Below are 20,734 nucleotides of genomic sequence, written 5' to 3'. Positions count from 1 at the left end.
ATGCAAAAAACAAGAAGGAACCTGTTTTTATATTTGCCTGGTGGACATGTCCAGAAACGACAAATTATTGGAAAATAATTCATGAAGAAACACAGAAAATATTACAGTAGAGTCTCACTTATCCAACACTCGCTTATCCAACGTTCTGGATTATCTGCCGGCCCGTTTATGTTGGATAAGTGAGACTCTACTGTACAAATATCATTTCCAATGAAAGCAGAATTCTATTTACTAGGACTAACAGAGAATAAAAAGAATCAGAACCAGAATGAAGACATTATTTTTACATATATAACATTGGCTGCAAAAATCTGTATGTCCAGTCTTGTTCTTTGTGTAAAATTGTAAAAGTTCTGATCTCAAACGAACTTGTAGCACTTTATCTATGTTTTGAATTCACAACTTATAATGTGCACTTTGCTAATCTACTATTACAGCCTCACTGTTTTTAATTCTATGTTTTTAATAAGTGTTTTTTAATTTTCTGGTTAATGTGTAAATACTACAACTGGTGCATGTTATTGTTTATTGATGTATTGTACATTGTTATTGTTTTTTATCTGATATTTCTGTGAGCCGCCCCGAGTCCTCTTTGGGGGAGATGGAGGCGGGATACAAATACACTTATTATTATTATTAATATTTTAAAAAATTAAAAAGGAAAGTGAAGACACATGCGTTGGAATCATTGAAATCTTGAGATATTTGCTGAACAGTATTTGCTAATGACTTCAGTGATATTTGCTAATTATAAGCTGCTTAACAAGCGTACTCGACAATAACTGCAAATGTGTATCATCACCGCTTTGATTTGCAAACAACGCTACATGGATATTGATAATGGCCTAATAATGCAGCTGACTTGGGTGCTCCACCCAAACTGGGTTTGCAGGGAGAGGCTTTCCAGGCTTTGCATCCATCGGCCCAGCCGGCCTTTGTGACAAAGGCAGCGCCGGGGGTCCCATGACAAGGCAGAACCTTCTGGGAAGCAGAGCCGAACAAAAGGGGCCGGAGCTGCTGTGTCATCACCCTTCGTGCAGCCACACGGACACGGACACACACACACACACACACACACACACACACACACAGGCTTCGTCCTCAAGTGTAGAGGCATCATGAAACTCCAAAGTCGGAATTATCCCTGCCATAGCATTGCGGATGCCTCTCCAGGGTTGTGAAAGCCCAACAGTGAAGAAAGTGGGAAGGAATGAAGTCGGCTCATTGGAAATGGGACACTGGGCGAGGGTTGTGCAAATAAAGGAAAGGCAGAGAAATAGGACCTGGTGCAAACCAGGCCTGAAATCTCCTTCGAAGCCAAAAAAGTATCTTGAAAAGTGACAGCCTGTGGTTTTTCAATAATGATGATGATGATGATGATGGGACTTCCGAATCCAGACTGACAAAGTTCTGGAACACAACACACCAGACCTCACAGTTGTGGAAAAGAAAAAGGTTTGGATCATGGATGTTGCCATCCCAGGTGACAGTCGCATTGATGAAAAACAACAGGAAAAACTCAGCCGCTCTCAGGACCTCAAGATTGAACTTCAGAGACTCTGGCAGAAACCAGTGCAGGTGGTCCCGGTGGTGATGGGCACATTGGGTGCCGTGCCAAAAGATCTCAGCCGGCATTTGGAAACAATAGACATTGACAAAATTACGATGTGCTAACTGCAAAAGGCCACCCAACTGGGATCTGCACACATCATCCGAAAATACATCACACAGTCCTAGACACTTGGGAAGTGTTCGACTTGGGATTTTGTGATACGAAATCCAGCATATCTATCTTGTTTGCTGTGTCGTCGTAATAATAATAATAATAATAATAATGCTTTATTTTTCTTTCCTGCCTGCCTCCATCTCCCCTCAGGGACTCGGGGCTGCTCGCACGGGGCCAAGCCCAAAGGACAAACAATAAGCAAAGTAAGATTCCTGTATAAATAACATATTCATACAAATAAAATAAGCACATTAAAACCACAATGATGCCATTAGTACAATAATAAAACAATAAAATGATAAAATAGAAAGGCGGTCTAGACAAAAGGTGCCAAGATATGTATTGTAATACTATTAGGGAGCGTGAATGGGCAAAGTGCTGAAATTTGGAGTGAAGGAGAAAGTCAAGTTATTTCCAACAAAGGAGCAGAATAAAGTGCAAATTATAAACGGTTTTTGTTTAGTTGGGGCCGAGGAGAAGCTGTCCCCCCCCCCCCCCCCCAGGAGTAGCGGGACAGGCCCAGCGAGCCAGAATGTTGTTATTGTTGGTGCATTTTTCTTGATATGTCACTTTGGGAGAATTGTGGCGTGAAAGAGGTCATGTGCAGCGTCCATCCGTGTGTGTGCTCCTGCGCCTTCATTTCCTTTCCAAATAGCAAAAGTTCCCAAGAAGGAATGCCCAGCCTGCCACGAGAGCCAAAAAACTCCAAAAGCTTTTGGTCCCGGGCATTGCAGTCAGACGACCGCATTTGCCGAAACCCTTTTGCCGGCCAAACACACAAGACAATGACTGTGGAATGAATGCGACTTGGCAGGGCTTGAACTGCAACGGTTGAACGCTATGGGATCCCAAGAGATTAAGTTTTGCAAAAGTCCCACAAATCCCAGGGTTCCTTAACATGGAACAATACCAACCCAAAGCCGCATTAATTCCACAGTGCAGACGACACACCCTGGAAGGTCCACTTACGGTCTCCTCGGAGCAAGTGGAGGTCTTGGGCGGAGAAGGTCCCTGGTTCACGCAGGGCTGAGCACCGGCCGCATCCCCGGCAGGAGAGAGCGATGTCCGAAAGGACCAGAGAGCGGGACAAAGGCCAAGAGGACAAAGGCCTGGAGCCGCCGTCACCTGACGCAGATGGCCGGAGCGGGATGGGCATTGTTTCTCCGCCGGACGGCTGCATTCAGGACGGGACCGACCGGCCCATCACTGTTGTTGGGACCTGCAAACCCTTGGAGCCCTGGCTCTCTCTCCACAAAGGGCCAAGGAGAGGAACATACAATATTTCCGTATTGTACATACTGCAGACTGATCTGCACACACAGCCTGGGGCTCAAAACATCAGAAATGGCCTCCCGTCTCATAAGCCTTCGTCCTTGAACGCAAGAGAGATGCTGCACAGATATATTTATCATCAAGTCATTCAAATTAACAGCTCCAAAGTCTCAACATGGTTGACGTTGCACAAATTTGACCATGGAAGGGCTAAGGACCTGCCCAACCTCACCTGTGGTGGAGGCTTTGAAGCAGAGGCTGGATGGCCATCTGTCGGGGGTGCTTTAATTGTGCACACAGCAGATGAGAACCCTCCGGAGTGCTCTCAGCCGCCGCATGTCTTGCCCTCCTCTCGGCATAAGGATGAGTGAGCAGATATTGTCTTATCTCGGATCAAACCATATCCTTATCTTGGATCAAACTATTGTCTTAGATCAAAACATTCTTATCTCAGATCAAACCATATTCTTATCTTGGATCAAACTATTGTCTTATCTCAGATCAATACATTCTTATCTCAGATCAAACCATATTTTTATCTCGGATCAATACATTCTTATTTCGGATCAAACCATATTCTTATCTCGGATCAAACTATTGTCTTATCTCAGATCAATACATTCTTATTTCGGATCAAACCATATTCTTTTCTCAGATCAATATATTCATATCTCAGATCAAACCATATTCTTATCTTGGATCAAACCATTGTCTTATCTCAGATCAATACATTCTTATCTTAGATCGAACCATATTCTTATCTTGGATCAAACTATTGTCTTATCTCAGATCAATACCTTCTTATCTCAGTTCAAACCATATTCTTATCTCGGATCAAACCATATTCTTATCTTGGATCAAACTATTATCTTGTCTCAGATCAATACATTCTTATCTCAGTTCAAACCATACTCTTCTCTTGGATCAAACTATTGTCTTATCTCAGATCAATACATTCTTATTTTGGATCAAACCATATTCTTATCTTTGATCAATACATTCTTATCTCAGATCAAACCATATTCTTATCTCAGATCAATATATTCTTATCTCAGATCAAACCATATTTTTTATCTCGGATCGAACCATATTCTTATCTCGGATCAAACTATTGTCTTCATTTCGGATCAATACATTCTTATCTCAGATCGAACCATATTCTTATCTTGGATCAAACTATTGTCTTATCTCAGATTAATACATTCTTATCTCAGATCGAACCATATTCTTATTTCGGATCAAACTATTGTCTTATCTCAGATCAATACATTCTTATCTCAGTTCAAACCATACTCTTAACTCGGATCAAACTATTATCACAGATCAATAAACTCTCAGCTCAAACCATATTCTTATCTCAGATCCCACGAGACGGTGTCCTTATTCCTCCATCACAATTCAATAAGACTCAGTTGCGTTTCTATTCACAAAGTGCTTTAATTAAAACAAAATAATCTAGTTGCATGTGCTTTGTGTTATAGATCAGATTATTACAGTGTGAGATCCACGGACATCTCAAAGGGAAACGGAGGAACAGGCTCCAGAGTCAAGAGACACGTTATTGCTCGTTCTACGCAACAGGAAAAACCACGTTGTTGTGAGAATAATCCAAGCAAGATAACACATATATGGCATTTTTTTTTGCAAAAGTTTGTGCTGATTTGGCCCCTAAATGCCCTTATTGCCTTAATAAGGGAAACACTTGTGTTATTCCAGAACGTGGGTGGCATCCACACTGCAGAGTTTAATGCAGTTTGATACCGCTCTAACTGCCATGGCTGAATGCAACCGGATCCTGGGAATTGTAGTTCCTTCTCTTTGGCCAGGAAGGCCTTACAAAACTACAGCTCCCGGGGTCCCATTGCATTGAGCCAAGGGAGTTAAAGCGGTATCAAACTGCATTAAACTCTGCAGTGTAGACGCACCCGCTCTTGGTATATGTATTTATATTATTGCTGTTACTTTCCTGCGCAAGCGATATTTGGCATATAGAGAAGGCGAGGATAAGGAAGCGGTTGGGGATTCGTTAAAAAACACGCAAACATAAGATAGATCTATAATTAATCTAGTGCAATTTTAGACGTGGAGACGACATGTTAGAGGGAGGGTTGGCTAGAAAAGGGGAAACTAGGTCACAATCATACGCAAGAAAACAAAGAATATACATCGGCCAACGAGCCCCATTCGGGGAAAACGGTGGGTAGAAATCCAAAGTGATAATTAAGGTTTTCATTTGGGAATGAAACATTTATCTGTGCGACAAAACCCCAGAAAGGTGTAGTATTTCGCTCCGCTAAAATGTTAGGAATCTGGTTGGATGCATTTTTGCACTCAAAAATGTCCCAAAGAACACTGCGAATGTTTGTTTTTTCCAGCTGTATCAATAGTATGATTCAATGGGAAAAAGCAGTCGTTAGACTCTCAGTTAACCAGAACTTTCTGCCTCATGATTGCAGGGTAATTCGGATGGCTTTGGGGAGTTGCAAAAGCAAAAAGGCAGCAAAATGCCATTAAATATTTGGGATAATATTCTATCTTGGCTGACTTTATGAGTTGTAAACAACTCGCATGCCCAATGTATTGTCAAAGGCTTTCATGGCCTGAATCACTGGGTTGCGGTGCTTTTTCCGGGCTGTCTGGCCCTGTTCCAGAAGCATTCTCTCCTGACGTACGAACTATGTGCATATTCACCAAAAAAAGCCCAAAATTTCAGGCGACAATTTCAGCAAGTCCAGGCATTGCAGGCAGAAATCCCGGGACCAAGCAGCCTGAGTTGCAGTGCGGTGAAAGGCAATTGCTTCCCCAAAAATACAGCTCCCAGGATCCCACAGCCTTGAGCCATGGCAGTTCCAAAAGGGATCCAAATGCACATTACATCCACAGTGTAGAAGAATGGGAAGGGGGTTAAGACAAACAGAGAAATTGGGAATAAAGCTGGCGACGGGTGGCATCTTGGACACGACGCTTATTGCTAAATTGGGAAAAGGATGAGCTTGCAAAACAGAATGAGAATATGAAAACAATTTTCCCTGGAAAAGACTCCTATATGGCTCCTCTAGAAGGAAACTCCATTGTGTTCAATGACTCAACTCAAAAGGGAGGAAAGAAAGAAAGAAAGAAAGAAAGAAAGAAAGAAGGAAGGAAGGAAGGAAGGAAGGAAGGAAGGAAGGAAGGAAGGAAGGAAGGAAGGAAGGAAGGAAGGAAGGACGGAAGGCAGGCAGGCAGGCAATGGGCTCAAGGCCGGCTTCCGGTTCAAGTTTAGTTCCAGCCGTTGGTCATGTAAACAGAGATTCAGCAAAGAGTTTATCTTCTTTTTGCATCTCCTTCCAACAGCTTCGTTCACATCATCGCTGGGCCTTGGGAGATCTCTTCCAAGCGCTGCTCAATCATTGAACGAAGGGCTGAATACCTAGAAAGTAATGATTTATTTACTTTTAAGAAATTGGCTTAGATGCAAAGAGTTAAAACAGATACAATAAAGTATTTGCATTAAAATGGAAAAAGAAGATATTATATATTGTGGGTTTTTTAATGTTAGTCACTTTGGGTAGAAATAAATATTATTTTATTGATGTTAATATTATTAGTACTGTAATAAAAAGTATGATAATAAAGGTATTATACTAAAATAATATTGTAAAATCAAAAAGGGTTACAATATAATAGTTATGAATAATGTTAATGTCAGGATCACCGTAGCGGTCTGGAACTGGCTGCTTTGGTTCTTCGCAAAAAAAGTGCATATAAGACATCTGTTTTGTGAGGGAAATACAAATTGCAGCTAACAGACTGTGGGCACCGCGTTTGGTCACTAGAGGGCGGATGGGAGTTCGGCTGTAATATTACTGCATTCTGGGAAATGTAGTTTTGGGCAGGGTCTTTTGCATTCCTTGCCGCAGGGGCCTCGCCTTCCCAAACTACATTTCCCAGAGTGCTGTGTTCTCAGTCTCCCGCCCAAGCCTGCTCGTCCCACGCCCTTGGGAGGTGTCCAAATGTTTCAGATTCGCAATGAAAAACGATTGGGGGGTGTTTTGATTCTTAAATCCCCCACACATAACTTTCCTGCACGTTTCTAATATCAATTCGTTTGCACGAATTTCATCTGAAATACGAATTAAAAACGAACACTTGCACACCCCTAGTAGAAGCCTTTTCTTCCTGAGGACTAGAAACCCCGGGAAAGAAGGACTCACTTGCGGCGCAGTTTCTTCACTTCGCGGTCTTCTTCCTCTTTCAGCTTCTGGATGAAGCTCTTCAGGACCGGCATTTCAAACTTGATGTACTGGGCCACCTGGGAGGGAGCCAAGCAGACGGGAGATGGAGGCCCGGCCGGCTTTGAGCCCAGACAAGGCGGACGGCCTCACTCGGCTTCTTCTTCTACCAAAAGCACAACCGAGGCGGGTGCGCATCACGGGGACAAGGTTTTGCCTCCATCTGCCTGTCCATCCATCCTTCCATCCATCCATCTGCCACCTTTTTGTCTGATCAATCTCTGGTCATCTATTTATCTATCTCTCCATCTCTCTCCCTATCTATTCATCCATCCATATCTACTAGAGTTGTGCATTTGTATGAAACTACTTCCCATTTCTGTTTATTCCATTCGTATGCCCCCATTTCTATTTCCATCTGCCGCTGATGGAAATGGGCGCCTATACAAATGGGCTTTTCTGTCCAAGGTCCGGAAAAAAAACAATTTTTTTCAGGCCTTGGGTGGCAAAGCGCCAGGCCCTGCAAGCCAGGCCTACGAGCCATCATGCACTCGACCGTAGTCCTGGCAGCCAGGGCCGACAATCATTGAGCGCTCAATGTCTCCTAAGCCTGGCTCACAGGCCCTACAGGCTAGCACCAAACGCTCAATGCTCATAGACTCTGCGAGCCGGGCCTATGAGCATCGAGCGTTTGGTGCTCCAATGTAGGCCCTGCTAGCCGGGTTTACGAGCCACTGAGCGCTCAATGGCTCATAGGCCTGGCTTGCAGGGCTTACAATCGAACGTTTGGCGCTCAACTGCGAGCCAGGCCTATGAGCATTGAGCATTTGGTGCTCCAATGTAGGCTCTACTAGCCGGGTCTGCAAGTCATTGAGCGCTCGATGGCTCATAGGCCTGGCTTGCAGGGCCTACAATCGAACGTTTGGCGCTCAACTGCGAGCTGGGCCTATGAGCATCGAGCGTTTGGTGCTCCAATGTAGGCCCTGCTAGCCAGGTCTATGAGCCATTCAGTGCTTGATGGCTCATAGGCCTGGCTTGCAGGGCCTACAATTGAACGTTTGGCGCTCAACTGCAAGCTGGACCTATGAGCATCGAGCATTTGGTGCTCCAATGTAGGCCCTGCTAGCCAGGTCTATGAGCCATTCAGTGCTTGATGGCTCATAGGCCTGGCTTGCAGGGCCTACAATCGAACGTTTGGCGCTCAACTGCGAGCCGGGCCTATGAGGATCGAGCATTTGGTGCTCCAATGTAGGCCCTGCTAGCCAGGTCTACAAGCCATTGAGCACTTGATGGCTCATAGGCCTGGCTTGTGGGGCTTACAATTGAACGTTTGGCGCTCACTGTAGGTCCTGCGAGCCAAGCCTATGAGACATTGAGCGCTCAATGGCTCATAGGCCTGGCTTGCAAGGCCTACAATTGAATGTTCGGCGCTCACTGTAGACTCTGCGAGCCAGGCCTATGAGACGTTGAGCACTCGATGCTCGTAGGCCCGGCAGGCAGGGTCTACAAGCATCAAGCACCTGGCGCTTGGCTGACGGCCCTGCAAGCCAGGACCTACAGCCAAGCGACAAAAATCAGCAACGGGGAATGGCTACCGTTTCCCTCTGCCATTCATTTCACAGTTTCATTTGTTCCCGTGAGGTTGTACCATTCTGTGCAATCCGAATGGACAAAACGATACAAAACCATGAATGAAACAGATGAAACCCACCCACCCCCCGGACTCACGTCGTAGGTGATCTCCTCCACCTGGTCCTTCTCCATCAGGAAGACCCTGGAGACCTGTTCGCAGGGGCCTTGCAGGATCCGGGCCACCAAGGGGAAGTCGGTGGCCTTCAGCTTCTGCTTCTCTGCAGCGGAGGAATAATAATAATAATAATAATAACAATAATAAAACTTTATTTATACCCCGCCACCATCTCCCCACGGGGACTCGGGGCGGCTAACATGGGGCAAGGCCCGGTCAACATAGTTCACAAGTTCCCCACCAGTTTGGGAATGGGAACCAGTTTGGGCCTGCCTTGCAAACTGGAGGCCAAGACGGGGCCCGCACGCCGGGGCTTTTCAGGCTTTCGGCTCCGTAAACCATCGCTCTGCTCGCTTCTCGCTCACTCACCTCCGCTGGTGTGGACGATGTAAAGGGCAAACTCTTCCGCCGAGTTTTCAATCTGAAAGCAAAACGGAGCAAAGTGAAGGTGACTTCCATGCGCCTGGTGCGCACCGAGTACATAGGGTTTCATCTTCCAAAGAAGTCCTTTCGAAGTCCTAGAGGTGGAAGAGGCCCCCAAAGGCCATCCAGTCCAGCCCCTTTCTGCCAGGAAGAAAGACACCATCAAAGCCCTCCCAACAGATGGCCGTACAGCCTCCGCTTTGTAATAATAATAATAATAATAATAATAATAATAATAATAATAATAATAAACAAAATCCAGCATATCTATCTTGTTTGCTGTGTCATACTTATAATATTAATTAAAATAATAATAAGTTGGGAAGTGTTCGACTTGTGATTTTGTGATATGAAATCCAGCATGTCTATCTTGTTTGCTGTGTCATACAATAATAATAATAATAATAATAATAATAATAATAATAATAATAATAGAATCCTAAAGCTGGAAGGGACCCCTAAAGGCCATCTAGTCTAACCCCCTCCATGCAGGAAAAGCACAATAAAGCAGCCCTAATAGATGGCCATCCAACCTCTGCTTAGTAGTAACAACAACAATAGATCTTAGAATTTGAATGGACCTCCACGTCACATTATATTTTTATATATAGAGATATATAGAGAGAGAATTACTAATTTGGTGCACAAAACCAAGTTTGCATCCCTTGCACCACCAGCCTGGCAAATGTTGGGATTATTTTGGAGGAGGGAGGCTCAGTCCCCTTGACGTGTGCACAGGGTCGACTCCTGCAACTCCTCAACTAACTGGTCCATCAATTCCAAGTCTTCAGAGCCACACTTTTGGATAAAGAAAAAATAAGCGGTATGAAAGAAGGGGAGCCCAACTTGCCTTGAATTTGTTGAGCAGGAGCTTGAGGACTTGCGGGGTGGTCATGGCGCTGTTGATCCGGACGTTGGTGACGGAGCCGTAGGCCGGAGTGAAGACCGACGTCTGCGGGAAAGAAGAAACACATCGTAACACGGAACAACAAGACGATATGGCATCTCCCTTTGTCCACCTCCAAGGGCTGGACTATCATGTATTGCTCTATTGATTGACAGGTTGTAATACAATGTAGAATACAGAAACTTGGCACTGAGCGAAGGCAACTAAAGGAGAGATGAGTTCCTTCAAAGAGGAGTGTACTGAAGTATAAATTTTTGTTTACAGATGATATGTTAAATTGTGTGTATTTGTTTTGCAAAGGTAAGTATTACAGTTATTGCATGAAGGGGGTAGCCATCTCAGCGTTCTGAAGCTGGATGCCATGGAGATGTAGGCGGAGCCAACTGCCGTTTAGCAGAAGAGAGAGCAGAATTTGAAAAGAAACTCAGTCTGTGGTCAGAGAACCACAGGGAAGGCTGGTTTTAGAGTCTGTGATCTGAGAGTCACAGGGAAGAGACTGGTTCCAGGTTAGGGAAACCAGAAGCAGCTTCCCCTTTGGTTTTGGCTCCGTGCCGAGAGGATCGCCACATGGCGCAAACGCAATGCGCAGCCTCGTTTTGAGCCCAAAAGAGGAAGGAGAGCATCGGATGCGCGTCACGAGGGTGGCTCTTTCTTCGACTCCGTTGCAAAGGGTGGAAGCGAAGGAAGGAAGGAAGGAAGGAAGGAGGGGGAGGGAGGGCTCACCTTGTGGTTGTAGAAATGGCCGTTGATGGAGAAGCGGTGGCGCCGGATGCGCCGCTGCTCACTGGGCGTGCGCAGGTTCCCCCTGCGGCGCACGCCCACGTCGCTCCGGGTGCGCATCAGCTGCGGGGCCTCCTCCTCCGCCTGCGCCACCGGGGCCTCACTCTCCCCTGCAAGGAACAACAACAACAACAAACATCGCAGAATTACGGAAGAGTCGGAAGGGCCCTCCAATGGCCATCTAGTCCACCCGCCTTTACTATAAAGGCACCATCCAAGCCCTCCCAACAGATGGTCACCCAGCCCCTGCTTAATAACAATAATAATAATAATAATAATAAATGTTGGAAGGGGCCCTCCAAAGGCCATCTAGTCCACCCGCCTTCTGCCAGGCGATAAACTACCATCCAAGCCCTCCCAACAGATGGTCACCCAGTCCCTGCTTAATAATAATAATAATATTGGAAGGGGTCCCCCAAAGGCCAACCAGTCCACCCGCCTTCTGCCAGGTGATAAGGCACCATCCAAGCCCTCCCAACAGATAGCCATCTACCTCTGTTTAATAATAATAATAATAATAATAACAACAACAACAATACAAAATCCAGCATATATATCTCATTTCCTGTGTCATACTATGTCTTTGTGCCAACAATAATAATAATCCAAAAATACATCACACAGTCCTAGACACTTGGGAAGTGATCGACTTGTGATTTTGTGATACGAAATCCAGCATATATATCTTGTTTGCTGTGTCATACAACAACAATAATAATAATTTTATTTTCGTGTCAGGAGCAACCGGAGTTGCTTCTGGAGTGAGAGAATTGGCTGCCTGCAAGGACGTTGCCCAGGGGACATTGCCCGGTTGTTTTGATGTTTTACCATCCTTGTGGGAGGCTTCTCTCATGTCCCAATAATAATAATAATAATAATAATAATAATAATAATAATAATAATAATAATAATATAGAATCCTATAGTTGATAGAGTCCTCAGGGGCTCTTATATAATCCCGGCAAGAAGACACATTCAAAGGCATCCCGACAGATGACCATCCAGCCTCTGATGAAAAACCTCCAAGAGGAGGAGACTCTACTATATTATTATTATCATTATTATTATTATTATTATTATTATTATTATTATTATTATTATTATTATTCCTCTTTCTCTCTCTCAGAAGAGACCCAAAAAGATGTGCCCATTCCCCCTCCTCCTCCTCCTCACCGGTTCCGGCCTCGGTCCCATCGCCGTCCGAAGAGGGTTCGGCCTCCGTCACCTGGATGTCCGGCAGAGTCGAGGGCTTTAGGACGGACCTGAGAGACCCAAAGAAAAGGATTTCGGAGCAAAAGGAGGATCATTTTCCCTGGGAAAACTCTGAGCCAGGGCTGCTGTGGGCTGTGTGTGCAATGTATCCCAGCAGCCCTCTCTCCTGACGTTCTGCCTGCCTCTGTGGCTCATGGCCACTTCATAGCCTGGCTGTTGTGGCCTAGAGGCACCCTCTGTGGAATGATGTCTGTGTATTTGTGTCTCATTGTATATCATGTAAAAAGCCATTAAATGTTTGCTTGTGTCTGTTTATATATACTGCAATCCACTTGATGAGAAGGGAGGAATATAAATAAATTATTATTATTATTATTATTATTATTATTATTAATATTATCACCAGAAGCCGGAAAGGAAAGAAGCCTTTACCTTTGTCTGTGTATTTGTGTCTCATTGTGTATCATGTAACAAGCCATTAAATGTTTGCTTGTGTCTGTTTATATATATGCAATCCACTTGATGAGAAGGGAGGAATATAAAGACTATTATTATTATTATTACCAAAAGCCGGAAAAGAAAGAAGCCTTTACCTTTGTTTGTGTATTTGTGTCTCATTGTATATCATGTAAAAAGCCATTAAATGTTTGCTTGTATATATCTGCAGTACGAGTGAACTAGGAATCCTGCCGCCCAGGCTCCGCAAGGGTCGTGCTGAGGGCGAACTGTGATTCCCGGGGTGGGCGGGGGCCGGGGGGGGGGGGGGTCTTACCCTTGAGGGCCGAGGCTGCAGCCGGAGTGCCAGGAGGAGGAGGAGGGGGGTGGGCGCAGGCGCTGGTGGTCGTCCTGCATCTGGAGGCGGATGGGCCGACGCAGCCCCCAGCACACGTTCAGCAGGCCCTCCACAACCAGCTCCCCTTCCTCCTGCCAAACACCAAAGCACACCAGGTCGGTCGGTCGGTCGATCAGAAGGGGCCCCAGAGGACATCCAGCCCGCCCCGGCCCCGGCCCCGGCCCCGGCCCCGGCCCCCTCCCCAGCCAAGCCCGCCCCACAGGCAGACATCCCGCCTCGGCTTAAAAGTCTTCACAGAATCCTGGAGTTGGAAGGGGCCCCCAAAGGCCATCCAGCCCACTCCCCATTCCTCTCCATGGAAAGGTACACAATCCAAGCCCTCCCGACAGATGGCCACCCAGCCTCTGCTTAATAATAATAATATTAATTGTGTTGTCGACGGCTTTCCTGGCCGGGATCACAGGGTTGTTGTATGTCTTCCGGGCTGTTTGTCCATGTTCCAGAAGTATTCTCTCCTGGTGTTTCGCCCACATCTATGGCAGGCATCCTCAGAGGTTGTGAGGTATGGAGAAACTAGGCAAGGAAGGTTAATATATATCTGTGGAGAGTCCAGGGTGTGAGAAGAGTCCTGGCTTCCAACTGACAAAGGACTCTTGTCACACCCTGGACTCTCCACAGATATATATTCTTTCCTTTCCTTGCCTAGTTTCTCCATACCTCACAACCTCTGAGGATGCCTGCCATAGATGTGGGTGAAACACCAGGAGAGAATACTTCTGGAACATGGCCACACAGCCCGAAAGACATACAACAACCCTATAATATTAATTAATCTATATACAGTAGAGTCTCACTTATCCAAGCCTCGCTTATCCAAGTTTCTGGATTATCCAAGCCATTTTTGTAGTCAATGTTTTCAAAACATCGCAATATTTTGGTGCTAAATTCGTAAATGCAGTAATTACTACATAGCATTACTGCGTATTGAACTACTTTTTCTGTCGAATTTGTTGTATAACATGATGTTTTGGTGCTTAATTTGTAAAATCATAACCTAATTTGATGTTTAATAGGTGTTCAATCAGCAAATGTCTTTACCTCTCGATGCCGCAGCTGCAAGTTCTGCCCTTCGTAGTACAAGTTGTATGTCTTCAAGTGCAAGAGCAGCTCATTCCTGGAAGAAAAGAACGAAAGAAGTCAAACGGGCTTCGCTGGGACAGTTCCATCCTAGATTTTCTGCTTTTCCTCCACCACGGACATCCCAGTGTTTCTGACTCTCTCCATTGGTGTGAAATTTGCATGGCCCCACCCACTGCCTCTCCCTTAACCCTTTCCTACCCTTTTCTATGGCACAAAGCAAAACAGAGGAATTGATCAGCAAGTGAAAATATTAGAGAGGTTTAGGGGAAATTCACCATGATTTATAGGACCTGGGATGTATAGTTCACTTGCAATCTAAGAGCAATCTGAACTCCACCAACGATGGATCTGGAACTCACTTGGCACACGGAACCCCAACGGCCAAGAAACAATACTGGAGGTCTTTGGAAGGATTTCTGGGAGTTGTAGTTCACCTACATCCAGAACTCAATCAAGGATGGATCTGGACCAAACTTGGCACAGAGAACCCCCAGGACTCACTCAACCTATGGGAGGGGACTGACTCACCCGAGTGGGAGTTGTAGTTCACCCGACAGATAGAGAGGACACTGATCCCCACCCATGATGCATCCAAAGCAAACTTGCCCAACAGAACGCACTTTAAATACTGATGGAGTTTCTGGGGGTTAACTTGGCATGATGGGAGTTGTAGTTCACCCACAAGCTTAAGCATTTTGTACAATTAAGAAATTGATTTTTTTCACATAACCCGGACAACTCCGGGTACCCAAGCTACAAATATAATATAATATTCTCAATATAGGAGAAGGGAATGTTCTTGGAGACTCACTTGTGGATGAACTTGTCTTGGCCGCACGGGACCAGAGAGGCATCGGCAAGGTAGTCCATCCTCGGGAAGCGTCATTCGTGGGCGGAAAAGGCTGCGGCGAAAGGAAGAAGAAGAAGAAGCCATTGGAGTGCATTAGCAAAGGAAGAAGGCAAAGACTGGGGGCTCCATTGGGTGCCGCTTGGCAATGCTATGGGCTCCTGGGAGTTGTAGTTTTCCTAGGGACTTTGCTGCTTTGCCGCCAAACTACGCGTCCCAACCCGACAGCCTATTATGTCGAAAGACCTGGTGCAGGAAACTGCTGCGCTTCAAGGCGGCCGCGCATCCGCCGCGCATTGTTTGTGCAGAAGCCAAGCACTAAGAATACACCCGAAAGGGCTCTCGCAAGGCACGCTTCCTCTTTCTTCTCGGTTTCCTAACTGGCTCTTCAGAGCAGGACCCGCACCCGTTCCCTCCCGTCCGCACGGCAGACCAAATGCAGTTTGGCGCCTCTGTCCATAGACTCAACCAAACCGTCCCCAAAAGCAAACCGTTGCTCCATTCGCACCTGCGGGTTTTAATCTGCATTGTATCCGTGGATTTTTAGTTTTGGAGATCTTGTGGGCATGACTTTTAGTAGAGTCTTAGCTCTTGTTTTGAATTTGAAATTGCAAGCTGGTGCTCTTATGTCAAGCCGCTTTGAGTCTCCTTTGGGAGAGATAGAGCAGGGGATAATAATAATAAATAATAAAAATAGATATGTGTCTATTATTATTATTATTATTATTATCACGATCATTATTATTGACACAAAGACATAGCATGATACAGCAAACGAGATGTCTATGCTGGATTTTGTATCACAAAATCACAAGTCAAACACTTCCCAAGTGTCTAGGACTGGGTGATGTATTTTTGGATGATGAATTATTGTTGTTGTTGTTGTTGTTATTATTATTATTATTATTATCATCATCATCATACCCTGCTTTATCTCTCCTGAAGGACACTCAAAGCGGCTTAACATAAAACACCAGCATACAATTTAAATTATTATTATTATTATTATCATTATATTTATTCATACCCCATTTTATCTCCCCCAAAAGAGACTCAAAGTGGCTTAACATAAAAACACCAGCACACAATTTTAAATATACAAATAGTAAAATTTGAAACAGAATTAAATATAAACAGTATTTTTTTTAAATTGAAACCTTTTCAAAACTGCAGTGTAGACAGGGCTTTGCAAAGGCTGGAGGACAGAGGCACCTTTTCTCCTCTTTCTTTCTTTCTTTCTTTCTTTCTTTCTTTCTTTCTTTCTTTCTTTCTTTCTTTCTTTCTTTCTTTCTTTCTCCCTCCTCGGATGGAAGGCAACACAGAGGGCCCTTGTGATCTGCTGGAGCCTCCTTGGTGACCCTCCTTCCTGCCTTCCTTCCTTCCACCAACAAATCAGTTACTGTTTTGCAGAATCTTGATTTGTCCGGGCTTTTTCTTCTCTTGCATCTGTCCAAACTCAGACTCGAATTGTGGTGCAGTTCTCTTGAAAGTGTGTCTGCTTTCCCCTAAAAGAACCAGTGAGCAACGTCACTCAGCTCCTGCTCCGGCCTGGACACTCCTTCCTTGAGTCAAGAGCTGCATCCGCAGTGCAAAATTAATCCATTTTGATTCCACTTCAGTCCTGCAACACAATGCCGTGGCGTTTTGCTTCTCTGCCAAGCTACAGCTCTCAGGATTCCACCCACAGCCTGGAGCCGTGGCCGTGAAAGTGGTATTGAACTGCATTCATACTTCTTAATACTGCGTTTCTGTTTTTGTTTTTCCCCATGGTATGTATTATTACTGGTTTTTGTTCTGTATTTTGATGTTTCGTATTTTGTTATTGTTTTGTATCTGATTTTGCTGGAAGCCGCCCCGAGTCCCCTTCGGGGGAGATGGAGGCGAGATACAAATAAACTTCTTTATTATTATTATTATTATTATTATTATCATACATCAGGGGTCCTCAAACTTTTTAAGCAGGGGGCCGGTCCACAATCCTTCAGACTGTGGTGGCGCCAAATTATCATTTCAAAAAGAAATATGAACAAATCCCTATGCACACTGCACATGTCTTATTTGTAGTGCAAAACAACAACAACAAAAGAACAATACAATATTTAAAAATGAAAACAATTTAAACCAATTTCAATAGGAAGTGAGGGCCTGCTTCTGGCCAATGAGATAGTCAAGTTAATTCGCATTGTTGTTGTTGTTGTGTGCCTTCAAGTCATTTCAGACTTTGGGCGAGCCTAAGTCTAAAATTATTTATTTATTCATTTACTACATTTATTTTCTACATTTATATCCTGCCCTTCTCACCCTGAAGGTGATACAATATATTATATTACAGTAGAGTCTCACTTATCCAAGCCTCGCTTATCCAAGCTTCTGGATTATCCAAGCCATTTTTGTAGTCAGTGTTTTCAATACATCGTGATATTTTGGTGCTAAATTCGTAAATACAGTAATTACTATGTAGCATTACTGCCTATTGAACTACTTTTTCTTTCAAATTTGTTGTCTAACATGATGTTTTGGTGCTTCATTTGTGAAATCATAACCTAATTTGGTGTGTAATAAGCTTTTCCTTAATCCCTCCTTATTATCCGAGATATTCGCTTATCCAAGCTTCTGCTGGCCCGTTTATGTTGGATAAGTGAGACTCTCCTGTAATACCAACGGCAGGACCAAAGAAGCACAACTTCCCAAAGTGCTCAGAGCTGGAGAGAAAGATCAGCACAGAATCTCCAGGCCATTCATTGCACTCCGCCCAAAAAGGGGTCCAAAGGGGGACAAAGCCCCCCCAAAAGGGGTCACAAGGGGTGGGAAGGGGGGCAGACCCCCAAATAGAGTCCAACAGGGATGCCAAGGGGTCACAGGGGGTCCCAAAGGGGCGCAACCCCCCCCCCCAAAAGGGGTCACAAGGGGTGGGAAGGGGGGCAGACCCCCAAATAGAGTCCAACAGGGATGCCAAGGGGTCACAGGGGGTCCCAAAGGGGCGCAACCCCCCCCCCAAAAGGGGTCACAAGGGGTGGGAAGGGGGGCAGACCCCCAAATAGAGTCCAACAGGGATGCCAAGGGGTCACAGGGGGTCCCAAAGGGGCGCAACCCCCCCCCCCAAAAGGGGTCACAAGGGGTGGGAAGGGGGGCAGACCCCCAAATAGAGTCCAACAGGGATGCCAAGGGGTCACAGGGGGTCCCAAAGGGGCGCAACCCCCCCCCCCAAAAGGGGTCACAAGGGGTGGGAAGGGGGGCAGACCCCCAAATAGAGTCCAACAGGGATGCCAAGGGGTCACAGGGGGTCCCAAAGGGGCGCAACCCCCCCCCCCAAAAGGGGTCACAAGGGGTGGGAAGGGGGGCAGACCCCCAAATAGAGTCCAACAGGGATGCCAAGGGGTCACAGGGGGTCCCAAAGGGGCGCAACCCCCCCCCCAAAAGGGGTCACAAGGGGTGGGAAGGGGGGCAGACCCCCAAATAGAGTCCAACAGGGATGCCAAGGGGTCACAGGGGGTCCCAAAGGGGCGCAACCCCCCCCCCCAAAAGGGGTCACAAGGGGTGGGAAGGGGGGCAGACCCCCAAATAGAGTCCAACAGGGATGCCAAGGGGTCACAGGGGGTCCCAAAGGGGCGCAACCCCCCCCCCCAAAAGGGGTCACAAGGGGTGGGAAGGGGGGCAGACCCCCAAATAGAGTCCAACAGGGATGCCAAGGGGTCACAGGGGGTCCCAAAGGGGCGCAACCCCCCCCCAAAAGGGGTCACAAGGGGTGGGAAGGGGGGCAGACCCCCAAATAGAGTCCAACAGGGATGCCAAGGGGTCACAGGGGGTCCCAAAGGGGCGCAACCCCCCCCCCCCCAAAAGGGGTCACAAGGGGTGGGAAGGGGGGCAGACCCCCAAATAGAGTCCAACAGGGATGCCAAGGGGTCACAGGGGGTCCCAAAGGGGCGCAACCCCCCCCCCCCAAAAGGGGTCACAAGGGGTGGGAAGGGGGGCAGACCCCCAAATAGAGTCCAACAGGGATGCCAAGGGGTCACAGGGGGTCCCAAAGGGGCGCAACCCCCCCCCCCCCAAAAGGGGTCACAAGGGGTGGGAAGGGGGGCAGACCCCCAAATAGAGTCCAACAGGGATGCCAAGGGGTCACAGGGGGTCCCAAAGGGGCGCAACCCCCCCCCCCCCAAAAGGGGTCACAAGGGGTGGGAAGGGGGGCAGACCCCCAAATAGAGTCCAACAGGGATGCCAAGGGGTCACAGGGGGTCCCAAAGGGGCGCAACCCCCCCCCCAAAAGGGGTCACAAGGGGTGGGAAGGGGGGCAGACCCCCAAATAGAGTCCAACAGGGATGCCAAGGGGTCACAGGGGGTCCCAAAGGGGCGCAACCCCCCCCCCCCCAAAAGGGGTCACAAGGGGTGGGAAGGGGGGCAGACCCCCAAATAGAGTCCAACAGGGATGCCAAGGGGTCACAGGGGGTCCCAAAGGGGCGCAACCCCCCCCCAAAAGGGGTCACAAGGGGTGGGAAGGGGGGCAGACCCCCAAATAGAGTCCAACAGGGATGCCAAGGGGTCACAGGGGGTCCCAAAGGGGCGCAACCCCCCCCCCCAAAAGGGGTCACAAGGGGTGGGAAGGGGGGCAGACCCCCAAATAGAGTCCAACAGGGATGCCAAGGGGTCACAGGGGGTCCCAAAGGGGCGCAACCCCCCCCCCCCCAAAAGGGGTCACAAGGGGTGGGAAGGGGGGCAGACCCCCAAATAGAGTCCAACAGGGATGCCAAGGGGTCACAGGGGGTCCCAAAGGGGTGCAACACCCCCCCCCCAAAAGAGGGGCCCAAAAGGGGTGGGGCCTGGAGGGTGGGACTCCTGCAACCCCCCCCCCTCCCCTCCCCACAAGGCATGCGCAGGGGTCGCGGGCCCCGCAATAGGGCTGCCAGGGACCCCCCCCCGGCCCCCCTCCCCCTTTGTGGTCCTCCTACCTGGGTCTGGGTCTGGGTCGGGGGTCCCGCTCCGGCAGCGAGGGGGCCTCGCCGGGGGAGGAGTGGCGGCGCCGGGAAGAGCCACCGATGGCCGCGCCCCGCCCCGCGCGCCCATTGGAGGAGCCCCGGACAGTGGGCGGGGCCAGGCCCAGATGGACAGGGCAGGGGGCGCCCCTTCCTCTTCCTCTTTTCCTTTCTCTCCCTCCTTTTCCCCTCCTCCTTCCTTCCTTCTTCCTTCCTTTCCTTTTCCCATTCCCTTCTTTCTCCTTTTCCTCTTTCTCTCCTGCTCTTTCCTCCACCCTTTCTTGCCTCTCTCCTCCTTCCCTCCCTCCTTTCTCCATCATCCCTTCTTTTTCCTCCTTTTCTCCTTCCTTTCTTTCCTTTTTATTCCTTCCTTCTTTTATTCCTTCCTTCCTTCCTTCTTCCTTCCTTTTCTTTTCCCATTCACTTCTTTCTCCTTCTCCTCCTTCCCTCCCTCCTTTCTCCATCCTCTCTTCTTTTTCCTCCTTTTCTCCTTCCTTCCTTCCTTCCTTCTTTTATTCCTTCCTTCTCTTCTTCCTTCCTTCCTTGTTCTCCTCTTCCTCCCTCCCTCCTTTCTTGCCTCCCTTCTCTTTTCTGATGGGCTCAATGACTTGGAAGCAAGGCTTTCATACTGGCTCTTAAGCACCTAGGAAATAATAACACTCACAGTAATAATAATAATAATAATAATAATAATAATAATAATAATAAT

The 20,734-nt window shown here is 47.2% G+C and overlaps 1 protein-coding gene and 1 long non-coding RNA gene across 5 annotated transcripts; one reads left to right on the top strand and one right to left on the bottom strand.

The window, feature by feature from the left end:
* Positions 1 to 4,415: 4,415 nt before the first annotated feature.
* On the bottom strand, positions 4,416 to 20,134 carry rassf2 (Ras association domain family member 2). Of its 4 annotated transcripts, none has more exons than XM_062961088.1 (11): positions 20,002 to 20,134; positions 15,023 to 15,113; positions 14,170 to 14,245; positions 13,051 to 13,202; positions 12,240 to 12,328; positions 11,010 to 11,176; positions 10,230 to 10,331; positions 9,326 to 9,377; positions 8,938 to 9,059; positions 7,192 to 7,289; positions 4,416 to 6,407 (listed from the first exon to the last, which is right to left on the bottom strand). In XM_062961088.1, the coding sequence occupies exons 2-11, from the start codon at positions 15,079 to 15,081 to the stop codon at positions 6,338 to 6,340; spliced, it is 987 nt and encodes a 328-aa protein (XP_062817158.1). In that variant the 5' UTR covers positions 15,082 to 15,113; positions 20,002 to 20,134; the 3' UTR covers positions 4,416 to 6,337. The 4 variants fall into 4 exon arrangements, with proteins under 4 accessions (XP_062817158.1, XP_062817157.1, XP_062817159.1 ...); XM_062961087.1 differs by having other exon boundaries at positions 15,023 to 15,116; positions 20,011 to 20,118; XM_062961089.1 differs by lacking the exon at positions 20,002 to 20,134 and adding an exon at positions 16,271 to 17,920.
* On the top strand, positions 7,263 to 12,656 carry LOC134293466 (uncharacterized). The gene is made up of 2 exons (XR_010000418.1): positions 7,263 to 7,399; positions 12,193 to 12,656. It is a non-coding gene; the product is annotated as an uncharacterized LOC134293466 (long non-coding RNA).
* Positions 20,135 to 20,734: the final 600 nt, after the last annotated feature.

Source organism: Anolis carolinensis, unplaced genomic scaffold, assembly GCF_035594765.1.
Source record: "Anolis carolinensis isolate JA03-04 unplaced genomic scaffold, rAnoCar3.1.pri scaffold_8, whole genome shotgun sequence".
Classification (NCBI taxonomy): Eukaryota; Metazoa; Chordata; class Lepidosauria; order Squamata; family Dactyloidae; genus Anolis; species Anolis carolinensis.
Note: the sequence above shows the minus strand (reverse complement) of the source record. Positions and strands in the feature narration are given on the sequence as shown.